The sequence below is a fragment of the Simochromis diagramma genome, unplaced genomic scaffold (genome assembly GCF_900408965.1).
Source record: "Simochromis diagramma unplaced genomic scaffold, fSimDia1.1 OVJJ01000344.1, whole genome shotgun sequence".
NCBI classification, from domain to species: Eukaryota; Metazoa; Chordata; class Actinopteri; order Cichliformes; family Cichlidae; genus Simochromis; species Simochromis diagramma.
This window is the reverse complement of record NW_024387375.1, coordinates 12,164,375-12,176,488: the sequence shown is the minus strand read 5'-3', so window position 1 is coordinate 12,176,488 and position 12,114 is coordinate 12,164,375. Positions and strand designations below refer to the sequence as shown.

Sequence of the window (12,114 nt, the reverse complement as noted above, 5' to 3'; positions counted from 1 at the left end):
ACAGCTGCAATCTCATGTCCTTTTGCTGTGTGTAGACATTGCTGTCAGCAGTGGGGCATTGGCTACAACCAGCTATGTTCTTATCTTATTATTTAGCGAGAGACTCTAGGAGATGCTCTGTCAATATTGGCATAGCGCTATAAGATGCAGGTCCCACTGACTTGGCCTGTGTTGCTTCTTTGTGATAAAGAAAACGTTGACTTATTGGTAGCAGATCTTGGGTCATGCAGTTGCTTTGAACAGAAGAGACCTAAGAAATCCTTTTGTGAAGCAGAAAATTTCTTCTTGAAAATTTTGCTTAAGTGGAGGGATACACCTAATACCAACAACTAGAGGACTACACCTATATTCTATCCTGTATTCCTTCTCTCTCCCCAACTGATCACAGCAGATGGCAGGGAGTTTTTCCTTCCCAAAGTGCTTCTCATAAGAGGTCATATGATTGTCGGGTTTTTCTCCATATGTTTTATTGTAGGGTCTACCTTACAATGTAAAGCGCCTTGAGGCGACTGCTGTTGTGATTTGGCGCAGTATAAATAAAATTTAAATATTCATACAATGTGTGTTTACCGTACATAACCTGTGATAGTTTATATTGAATTGGTGACCAAGTGAAAATCCAATGGTTTTAAACTGCAGTATTAATATTGACCAAGACTAGAAAAACTGAAACATGTAGAACAGATGGTGGCCATCCTTCACTTGATGGTGCTTAAAAGGGTTTCGAGATCTGCAAAACTCAGCATGAATCATTTATTACAAGCGGTTAAGTCTCTTTACGTGCGATAGGAGAACTAAAGTGACCCTAGGTAAAGTGCCTCACATCTGTTTTACTGCCATGTAAATGGGAAGGTGGAATTGTTTTAAGTGCATTTTAACCAGAAAATCCCTTAAGATTAAAATCTCTTCTTCAAAGGACACCTGGTCCAAAGGTGCATCATTCCAGAACTTTATTACGTCCACTGACATATTGAATAACGAACATTTCATTAGACGCGATTGCAATGACATATTTGCCAACGAGTCTGCTGTAGAGCTCCAAATAATTATGAAAATAAAATGAAGAAGAAACATCTCCCCGAGGTTAAGAGGCTCACATTTTCTAAATAGAGCATTTGTCTCCTGTTCTTTGCCACTGTGAACATGGAGTAAGACTCACCTGCTCATGGTGTCACCACCTGTTAAGTGTTTTTGTGATTTTCTGATAGATTTCTTTGAAACAACACGACCCCCATCCACTAGTGTCTCTAAGTCCAACCGCTCTCTGATTTCATGAGTCACTTTGGCTGAGAAGCTAATTATTAAAATCAAACCCATAACAGGAATAATTTGCCTCTGGACTTACTTTGGAAAAACTCATGTGTAGCAGAAGAGGGATTAATGCTTTTCAGCTATTTTAGTTCCAGAGTTGAAGACCACCATCTGCCCCAAAGGCATTCTCTCTCTTCCTCTCACCACTTCTTTTTTTTTTTTTTTGTCTTTCCACTTTTGTTCTCCTACGTTCGCGCCTTCACGCTGTCATCATTCACAAGCCGTACCTTTATGTGCTGATACTCCTTCTCTTCCTCTTGCAACACCTCCAGCTGCTTCAGAACAGATTCCTGCTGGAACTCTTCTCGTTCAACCTACGTAGAAATCAAGCAAAAGCATCTAAGAATCTGTGTAGCTTCCCAAGCTCTCCCACAAAAAGAGACATTTTGAGATGGATGGGTTCAACTTTTATCACTTGTTCTTTAAAAAAAAAAATCACTCAGACATGCTTCACCTTAACTCTGGGCTTGCAGGCACCATTAATAATTTATCCATGAATATCTTTTATTTATCTTTACAAAATGCAGATTTGTGAAGTAGATACGCTCATCTTCTCGCTCTAACATCAAGTGTCGACCGTATTTTGTAATTTGAAAAGAAATCATTATTTTGAAGGAAAAATTTAATCCAAGAGCTTTAACTACAAATAGACCAGCCCTGGAGCAAACTGCATTAAATCCAAAACACTGGTAGAGCTCAAAAGAGGAAGCTGTTCTTTTTTGTGTCTAGCAGGCATGTGGATGCAGAGAGTACACCCACTGTAGGATTACCCAGTATACATCAGCATCCCCATAGTTAAAATGTATCGGGGTCTGTTCTCCTCACAGCGTCGTTGTTATCATGATGATATATATACACCCTACGCCTTGACAGCACATATACAACCCGCATGCCTTTCTGTTCTTCCATTACTCATGAAGTGAAGTATTCCACAGAAAATCCCCATACTAATTGCAGACCGCATTCATTACCTGTCCGCCAAAGAGAACATGCAAAAACAGGGCCGAGATTCAATATTTGCAAAAGAACATGAGAAGAATTAAAGTGAAAAGTAGTATTTTGTGACACTCACACTCACCATCAGTTGTTTCATGGAGGTGTGCTCTTCATTTTCTCGGGCTGCATTGTGGTCCTTGTGCACAATTTCCACCCGGATGTCATTTTTTGCCGACACGACTCCTTTCAGATCTAGCATAAGCAGACGCCACATATATCTTAATAAGACGGATAAACACTGTTCTGTATTTGTTGACATTATAATTTCCCCCCAGTGCAGTTTGCAGTGTTACAGAATTTAACAGAGATCCCTGGGTTTGTTTTGTTAGAGCTCTCCCACTTCCCGAAGACAACACAAAGCGTTATTAATCACTTGTTTCCTGCCAACACAGGATTATGTTTGTTTTTTTTCTGCATATATATGCAATCTCACATAGCCTTCCTCGGTGGCTCATTCTGTTTGGGACAAAGCTGGTGTTATACTGTCATATAACAAAGTCTTACTTTCTGTCTTAATTTTGCTTGCAAGTTCTCTCTGGTGAGCACAGATGGAGACGGGCAGTGAGGGCATAACCAGGTGCGCTTCCTCTGTAGTGTACAGACAATAGACATGCTGAAGGGACCAGTAGCACAGTGTGGTTCTTGGATAGAGATAGTGGCTGAGTGCCTCTAACCTGAGTCACTTGGTACTGTATATGGGTGGGTGGCAATGAACACGGCGCATGATGTAAATAGCTTTAAATGAATGCAGCCAGACTGAGAGTGCATGAAATGAGCCCTTATCACAATCTGTCTATCTCGGCACCAAAAAAAAAAAGAAAAAAAAAGATGTCCATCACAACCACTGATTTCATCTCCTATTAAATGTGACACTACGTTCCTGAAAATAACTTGCATCGGTAATTTCTGGCTGGCGATGCCTCCGTGTGTTTTATTTTTATGTAGATGGCCCATTTTTAAGACACCTCAAGTCACAATTTGCGAACGATCCAATTTGTAAAACATTAAAATTAAAACTACATAGATGGACATTTTTTTATGTGCTTGTGGGGAAAAAATGCAGTGCTTTAGCATGCATGCTTCAGAGGCAACACTGGAAAGGAGACGTACTTCTCTGGGAGCGGGTGCAGCAGAACGCTCCGATGGTGCCCATGAGGACAATGACGGCCACGAAAGCTCCCACGGCAATGCCGATGATCACTGCCACTGGGAGAGATTCTGTATAGAGCAACAACAACAAAAAACAAACATGTTCTTCTACAATGACTTAACAACAACAGTTTATATGCACTTCAGTGTATTCAATGAATTCAATGTATGACATGTTACAGGTGAGGACACAACAACATACAGTTATAATGTAAAAGCCACCTTTCTTTTTCAAACACACACACATTCACACTCTCTTCTCCTCCTGTCGTCCTCTTTAAGTCGGATTTTTTACTACCTAGACATTATTCACTGGGCACAAAACCAGATAATTTAAATAAGTACAGCGGCACAGGAAAAAGAAAAAAACCCCTCTATGTCGAAACAATAATTCAAACAAAAACTAATTACCAAACCCTTTTGCTATATGTGGAGGTAAACATTATACACACAGTAATATTGTCTCATTATCACACTGTTTGATAACTTTTAATTTACACTCATTTAGACTAATAGACGCATTTAACTTTGGGCTTTTATTTCCATTGAGTCGAACGCAGGAGTGTGTGTGCATTTGTGAAGCGTAATCGTCCCCGTGTGTTCCTTGTTTGCAAGTAGGAAGAGACTAAACCAGCAGGCATATATCTATATGCTCCTCATATAGAAAAGCTCCTCATTAAAATATACTTTAATGAGAACCCAAGTTTCCAGCCCACATTTCTGACCTTGCCATATTTTAAACAAACGCAAACAACCAAGTGCTCTTCCTACACCATTAAAGCCCATTTAATGTCTTCATTGATCAATGTCACTTTCACATAAGCAGCTTATAATTTATCATTTGCGATAAGTGGATAGAAAACACAGCTTCCCCGACGGTAGAGGTGGAAAGGTCACAGATACAAAGTATTCATATTTAAAGAAAGGAAAAAGAGTGTCTTTTTTTGGTTTGTTTGCTGTTTTTTAACTGAAGGAAACCAAGTTCCATATTAAATTTTATATTGGGGTCTATGCTAAGAGACAAGAATTAGAAGACATTCACTTAATACCAGTTTTTCTGGAATTTATGTAATCATGACTTTTACAGGGATTTAATTGCAGGAATTTACAGTGCTATTGTTTAGGATGCTCACTATGACCTAAGAATGATAAAAATTGGGATTCGTGCTCAATTTAACATGTATGCAAAAATGCATTTGCACTAAAACACGCATGCGCAACCTCACACGCAACACAGTCGACGACACTGGATTTGGTCACCTGCAACAATGTACATAAAACGCCACTTGGTCACTCTCTAAAAAACCACAGCCACGTGATTTGAATAAGAGGAAGGTGGAACCTGTCGAACCTTGGCTCCCACCTTGTTCCTTAAGGCGTATGATCTCGGTGTCAGAGCCAAAGCTGTTCCACGCGGTGCAGTTGTAGATAGTCTGAAAGTCTGCCGGGACAATGTTGCTCATGGTCAGCGTGGAGATGACGCCCTCCTCTGTGTTCACAGTTTCTACAGTGTAGCGGCCAGACGTTCCAGACTCTAACACCGTTTCCTTCCAAGACCAGGCCTGAAAAACAGAAAAATAAAAAAGGTGTATGTACAATGTTACTCATGATTATTATTATTACTATTATTTACTGTGGAGCAAGTAATTTTAATCCAGGTGGGTGGATCTTTGGTCTGGTACACAGTCCAATTATTAAAGGTGACCAATCAACCACAGAACACTTCACACAGTTGATTTGAATCCTGCTGGTCGATGCCTGGATTCACAGGAAGGTATTGCAATCAATGTAAGTGTGTGGGCCTAGTCGTTTTGTCATTCCACCCGTATGTTCGCGGCAAGCTCTTTATGCTATGTCAGCACGCTTCTCAATAGAGAAACATAATGACCATGAAAAGATCAACCTAGTGCTCTACGATGATACGGGGAGCGTTTGGGATGTTTTGTTCTGTTACAAGGTGGTATGAATTACTGATATCAGCGTAGAATGTTAGCTCATTTTGTCTGGTGAATAGCTCAATGATCCACAGAAGTCTAGAAGAGGCATGAATAAATGGGAATCCATTCAGGATATTCAATGCTTCTGTGGCTGGTTAAAACTCTTCTGAATGCTGTGTTAAGGTTAAAAATGGTGGGATCAAAATTGTGCCTGTTAACTGCCCATTTGTTGCTGTTGAGTGCTCAGTGAAATTTCTCCTGGATCTGTAGACCGAGCTAATGTCTAAGCAGTTTTCTTTTCATCGCAGTGTTTGAATCACAGTCCTTTTTGCATTTGACTATCGGGAGACAGCATGCAGCCACTTACACAGAGGTGCGTGCTGTGAAACAGAAGAATCTGCAAAGAGGTACTGTGGATATTTTCAGTACAGTAAATAAATCTGAGTACAAAGAACAACAAAACAGTCTGAAGAATTCTCCATTAAAAAAAACTTGGATCAGGTCTGAAAAATAAAATTTTTTCTTTGTAGAAGATGGAGTGCAAAAATGCTGGAATTCTTGTGTCCTTTAGCACATTTTGCATGCAAAACTAAAATATTTGAAATATAAGTGAATTTCTTGTCTTGGTTCTGTGAAAAGCCAGTATTGAAATAACTTTCTTTTTTATTCAATGGAGAAAAAAAGTCCAATTCTGAGTCTGTTCTGTGGATAGAAATGCAAAACATCCATCATGTAAGATGTGGTTAAGTCGAGTTTACTCTTTAGACCTTGATTATTCTAATTGTAATTGTAGCCTCGTGAAAACATAAAATAAAATAGACATTGAAACATATTTTGAGCCGATAATATGTGAACTGATGAAAAATACATTTTTAAGCGAGAAGCACTCGGAGAACTCAAACCTCCCCCGAGAGTGTTCACTCGGTTTTTTCATTCTTTTCAGGGAATATTTTTGTATATTTCTATATATTCATTTTGTTTTCTTTGTTTTTCAAGAAGTTTGTAGCGCCAATACTTTCTTTGAAGATATAACATATGTTGGGGCCAACTTGAAAGAAAGGCAGGCGTTAAATGTATACATGAGGTCAGAGGTCAAATGTGACATGATATTTGGATGAAAATTATAATGGGATAGTCTAATCCCCATATACAATATATATCATTTCCTGAATGTTGCGATTGCACACAAAGGCAGCAGAATTTTAAGTATAATTTTAAAGATAAAAGACATTTTAAGTAGATTTGACCCTATTTGATCTTGAAGAAGAGGTCGTAGGTCCAAAGTAACATGATATTTAGAATCACCCTATATCATTCCCTATATATCAATATGCTCTCAATAAAAAAACGATGGCATTAAGAAACAGTTTTAAACAGCTCCGACATGATATTTAAAATCATTATAGAGGTTCTCATGTTGATTTAATGCATTTATTTCTATGAAAATTTAACATACATATACAAAATAATCAATATTTTTTCAGGGGGTCTTAATACAGAGTGTATTGGTTTTTGAGGTAATATTTAGATGTTTATTTTGAAGTATAAAGCATATTTATTTATGCTGAATGCAGAGTAGGGAAGAGAGATTTCTATTTTAACAAAAGCAACACCTTTAACTCGGAGCCTTGAGAAACATACAAGGGGGGTTAACAGGTGTGAAAGTCAAAGTCCACCATCACAGTATTCAAACTTTGAGGTTTAAGCTTCAAGACTTTATTCTAAAAAGACTCAAATCAATGTGTTCGAATGACTGCACAGTGTAAAACCAGCAGTTTTGCACGGTATACAATATGGACATCTCCTTGCCTGGTTCTATTTGAGGTTTCTTCCTGACAAAAAGGTTTTTTTTCTTCCCACTGTCACCAATTGCTTGCTCATAAGAGGTTGTCTGATTTTACCTTCTTTACCTTGCAAGCCGTGAACTGATTGATGGTTATGAAATAAAACTGTACTGAATTTTTGTTTAAATGAAAACAAAGTCACTAATATAGCTAAATCAAAAGTGACGTTATTGAGTTATCTCACAGTTTTTATAGGCCCACCTGAAATAAACGCGGTATTAATAACACTGCTGGTTAATGCTGAGCATTAGTATAACAAAATACACATCAGATGACAAAGTACGGCAATTAACCACGCTCACACATGCATGCACAATATGGATACTCATGCAAAGCGCGCTTATTAAGTGTGTTTACATTGTACGAGCGCCATAAATCTTAACATGATCAGCGCAACACAGCTCACATGCGTGCATTAAATGAGAACCGTAGGATCAAGAGTATATTTTTAGGATCCTCTTTCATGGCAAAATCCTCAGAATCTCAAGTATGTGAGCCAGACAGTCCGGATGCACTTACAATGCGGTCCGGCGGAGGTGTACTTCGGATGAAACATTTGATTTGTCCTTTCTCTCCATGTAAAGCTTGCTGAGTCTGTGTGCTTGAGATAGTAGGCGGCCCTGAAAAAGAACAACCATTAAAAAAAAAAAAAAAGTTAGAAGATGAGCCACAGAAATTGAAACATGAATAATTAAATTTAGTTTCAGGTCATGTGACAAATCCTCTCAACTGAATTCTTGGTGGAAGATTATATTCTAAATGTCTCCTATTTCAAGCGGTAACACCTGAAGTGTTCTGTAATTTGGGACTCCTGAGGAAGATTATATTGCTGTGAGATATGAACTTGCCTCATCCCTTAGTACAATCTAGCCAAGGGCACACCAGGACTGAACAAAGGGCATAAGTGGCAGCTTAGACTTCATTCTGGATAGAGAAACTGTTGATTTATGGCTGGCTTGATTTCTCCCGCAGAGATAAACGTTGTTCTTCGAGTGTAATCAGGACTGCACAGATGGAAAGAGAAAATGCCATTGTGGGGAGATAACACCCCTTGTCACAGTGTTTCACCTCAATCAATGTGCTTGCAGCAGAGTTGACCCCTGAACCAATAAGTCGTCAAATAAACATTTAAAGCCAAAGCTCGCTATAGTTGCCCAGAATGACCTCTATAACTGAACTAATCACAGTATCGATCAAGATATTGCAAAACAATATCAAACATTTTATTATATCGAACTGTATTACGGCCTTATTATTGCAGTCAATTTTATAACCATCAGCTGACATTCTGTATAATCCGATTTTCTCAAATTGAGCCTGATCAAATGGAATGGCTTTATTAGCATTACAAACTACCCAGGCAAGGCAAGTTCATTCAACAAGTGCTGGGGCTACTGGACTTCAAGCCAGCATATGCTAAACCTTGGTCAGGCTACAAAATCTTGCCTGACAAGGGCAGCTCAGCCTAAACGACTGGTCTGCTTGCCATCTGGTCTTGAGGCTGCTCACACCAGGTGACAGCACTAATATGAAGACAAGCTGTCACACATAACCCAATTCCATCACTCATGTGATTTTTTCCCCCTCCTTTTGCCCTGAACTCACAGTGAGTAAAATTGGTAGAAAGGCAAGGTACCGAGCCTATTTTTTACACTTACAGTGTGATATTTAAAGACTAAATCAACCTGTGGAGGGAATATATGTTGGTTTCAAGCACGCCATACACATTAATTTCCACATAAATTCTTTTACAGTAAACTAAGAGTAGTATGATGGCAGCTGGTAATAGCTTCTTTCACAAATTCAAACCTTCATAATGCTGTTTGAATGTGAGGTGTTGATAACACTTTTCTCTCCTCTTAATTAGCTGCTCGCACCTTCAGTCTGATATTTCAAATTTGAATATCTTCAAAAGACAGAAATCCAACCTGACTGAAATAACGGGACATGTCTGAGAAAAAAAAATCACATTCACTAAAATCATCATCCTTGACTTTAATCGTGTTACTGGGGAAAAAAAATCCCAACATCCCTGAAATTCTTTGAATTAATTTCACTTTATAGTCCTCTATAGTACTTTATTTATTTTTATAGTGAATTTTCTTTTCATAGAGTGGACATAATTCACTTAAAACCCCCCAAAACAAAACAGCAAAAAATAAACATGATCACATCATTACAAACTGACATAATTGCTTACATCCACCTCTGCTTCCTTGCTTTTAAAAGCTGGGTTATTACAGAGATGCTCCTGCATAAATAGCACTGGTAAAGGCTTCCATCGGGTCCTTTATATTTGATTTAAAAAAAAAAGCTTTTAAAAAGCTGTTAAAATCAAGCGTTTTGTGAGTCTCTTGTGATGGCTAAGGTTAAAAACATGGGTTTGAGTTTGAGGGTGTGGCAAGTGAGGTAGCTTCTTGATTAGTGAGACAACTCACATCCCCGCCGACTTCCCTCAAACTCCCGCTCTCAGCCATCTCTCTGACGATACATAATTGCAGTTTATTACCTGTCTCTTATTAAAATGAATTAGCATTTTAATGAGACTTTGCCAGATGGTGTCTTGGTATGCTACTGGAGGATGCTGGAAGGCTGCTACTGCTGCACGCTGAATGATGCAGACACTTTAAGAAAAATGGATTGAGAGCTGCTCCTCTTCTTTCACTGCTTTGCCAACATGGAATGATAGTATGAATGCGGGATGTGTGTTTCACAGTCATAATAAGGGGGTTTATATGCATGATCTATATGTACTAACCTGTTATTACAAGATGGAAATAAGTATGTGGTTAGCATGGACTCCAACTGTCAACGCACAGCAAGATCAATTGCTTGCAGGCTGCAAAAGGGTGGTGGAAGTGACTGGGGAGGATCTATTCTATGGATCAGAGCTGCAAATGAGAATTATAATTAGATAGCTTTATCTCACTGGCTCAGCCAGGGCTGAGAGTATGTGGGTCTGTGTGTGTGTGTGTGTGTGTGTATGCCAGAGCGTGTGCGTAAAAAAACGTGTTTGCTGCTTGCACTATGTGATCAGAGCAAAAACACGCTAGTAGCTGAGAGGTGGGTGGCACTACAACATCAATGGTAGCAGCAGGGGAGGTAATCAAAATGTTGGGCACAATGTTTCACTCATTCATTTGAGGAGGTGTTAACTCTAGAGTGGACATTGCAATCTGATTACACAATGTCGGTGTGGGTGTCAAAATGCCAGGGCTTCCATTTCCTTCCAAAACTGAGGCATCCGCTTTGAACAACAGCTTGACATTTCCTCTCTACCTCAGCGCAGCTCTTCTGATTTCTCTGTTTTCTTTTGTGATGAAAGAGAGCACAAACAGCTGCAGGGCAAGTGAAACAGAGGAAAACTATCTGATATGGTCACTGATGGCTGATGATTCCCCACTGGAGGGAACCCACGGTAATGAGAGCCTGTCTATATTTTCCAGCTGTCGCGAAGTCAGCTCTTATAGACATTATGCGAAGAAGTCATACTTGTAAGAGCTGCGTCACACACTGCAGTGTGACAACACAGAAGACAGTAATCAGACACGGTTGTGAAGAGAAAGTGACTATATTGTTATATATTGACTAAATATTGTTATTAACCGGTTATTACTGGGCGTGACTGTGCTTGGAATAATCCTTCTGCTGTTCCACCTCCAACTGCACTATATCACAGTGTAGTGCAGTGTAGGAAAGATAGGTCACAAATGATTTCATCTTCATCCCTGATTGGCTGAGGTAACCATCATATGTAACTTCTGCTGAAATACAAATTTTCCTGGCCTGAATCATCTGACAGCTTCGCCACATTAGCCTGCCCTGCTTGAATACATCTTTACGACAGGGACCAGACTGTATATTCTCCTTTCTATTCCTGCATGCAGCATGATCTATACTGTCTCCACACTCTGCTGTGAACACACATTTACAGTAATAACTCAGCATCACCACCACAGGCCACGGGCGCTTGTTTTATTTTCTGGCTACAAACAGTGCATTAACGACAACTGCAACTACAATCAGTATGCGCTAAGAGAATCTTTAAACATGAACAGAAAACATCAACATAAAAAATCTGGTTCAGCCTAAAAAAAACACCCCCAAAACAGATTACGATTCTACACTTGAGAGCATCTTGCTTGCCTTATGCACATAAGCATTTATTTTGAATGAAAACAACAATCTTGGAACGATCAGTCAACAGTAACACTTAATGTTCTTATGGAAAACACTTTTGAAGAGTGAAAAAACACGTCAAGAATGAGGATAGGATTGTTTGACGATGCATCTTATTTGTACTGAATGGACACACAGTGAAGGAAACGAGCACTCCACGACGCTGACAAAGACCTAGTTTTTCTTTACGGTTTTAACCTAAAGTTACCGTCGATGGCTTTGTTGAAGTCATTTTAAAAGTCATCGTCCTAATAAGTTTATAATCTGGCACAACCACATCAGCTCCAGCTATCACATGGGCACACCACACACTTTCATTACGTACACTGCTAACAATTTCAGCAAACTGTGAGTTGCAGCAGGACGTGAGTACTGCGCTGATCGTTTAATTGAAAAGTGTTTCAAAGAGTTCTGACGCTTAATTTATCTAACCGCAGCTGTTTTTAATAGGTTTATAACATTATTTGAACAAATGATCACTTAACCTGAAACAGCTTTAATGTGAATTAAAATTCAACTTTCAACTTGCCTATGCAAGTTCCACTTTCCATCCACCCATCCTATGGAGCTGAGAAGAAGGACAAGAGAAAGACTACAGGGAAGATTCACAGAGGTGGTGAACAAGTTTTTCTCTTCTTTCTACACTGGCTGCTTTTTCACTCATTTTCAGTCCAGTCCTTGTACCTGACCATTTTAAG

At 39.1% G+C, this 12,114-nt stretch overlaps 1 protein-coding gene across 8 annotated transcripts in view; it reads right to left on the bottom strand.

Moving 5' to 3' along the window:
- Window positions 1-12,114, bottom strand: part of kirrel3b (kirre like nephrin family adhesion molecule 3b) — a 169,872-nt gene that overhangs the window by 8,221 nt on the left and 149,537 nt on the right. For 2 of the 8 annotated variants that reach the window (XM_040009547.1, XM_040009549.1), the window contains exons 11-16: window positions 7,757-7,857; window positions 4,808-5,018; window positions 3,418-3,525; window positions 2,812-2,895; window positions 2,384-2,499; window positions 1,539-1,625 (exon numbers count right to left, since the gene is read on the bottom strand). In XM_040009547.1, the coding sequence (XP_039865481.1) occupies window positions 1,539-1,625; window positions 2,384-2,499; window positions 2,812-2,895; window positions 3,418-3,525; window positions 4,808-5,018; window positions 7,757-7,857 (707 nt within the window). The remainder of the gene's footprint in view (window positions 1-1,538; window positions 1,626-2,383; window positions 2,500-2,811; window positions 2,896-3,417; window positions 3,526-4,807; window positions 5,019-7,756; window positions 7,858-12,114) is intronic. The other 6 variants (XM_040009550.1, XM_040009551.1, XM_040009548.1 and 3 more) reach the window with 5 other exon arrangements.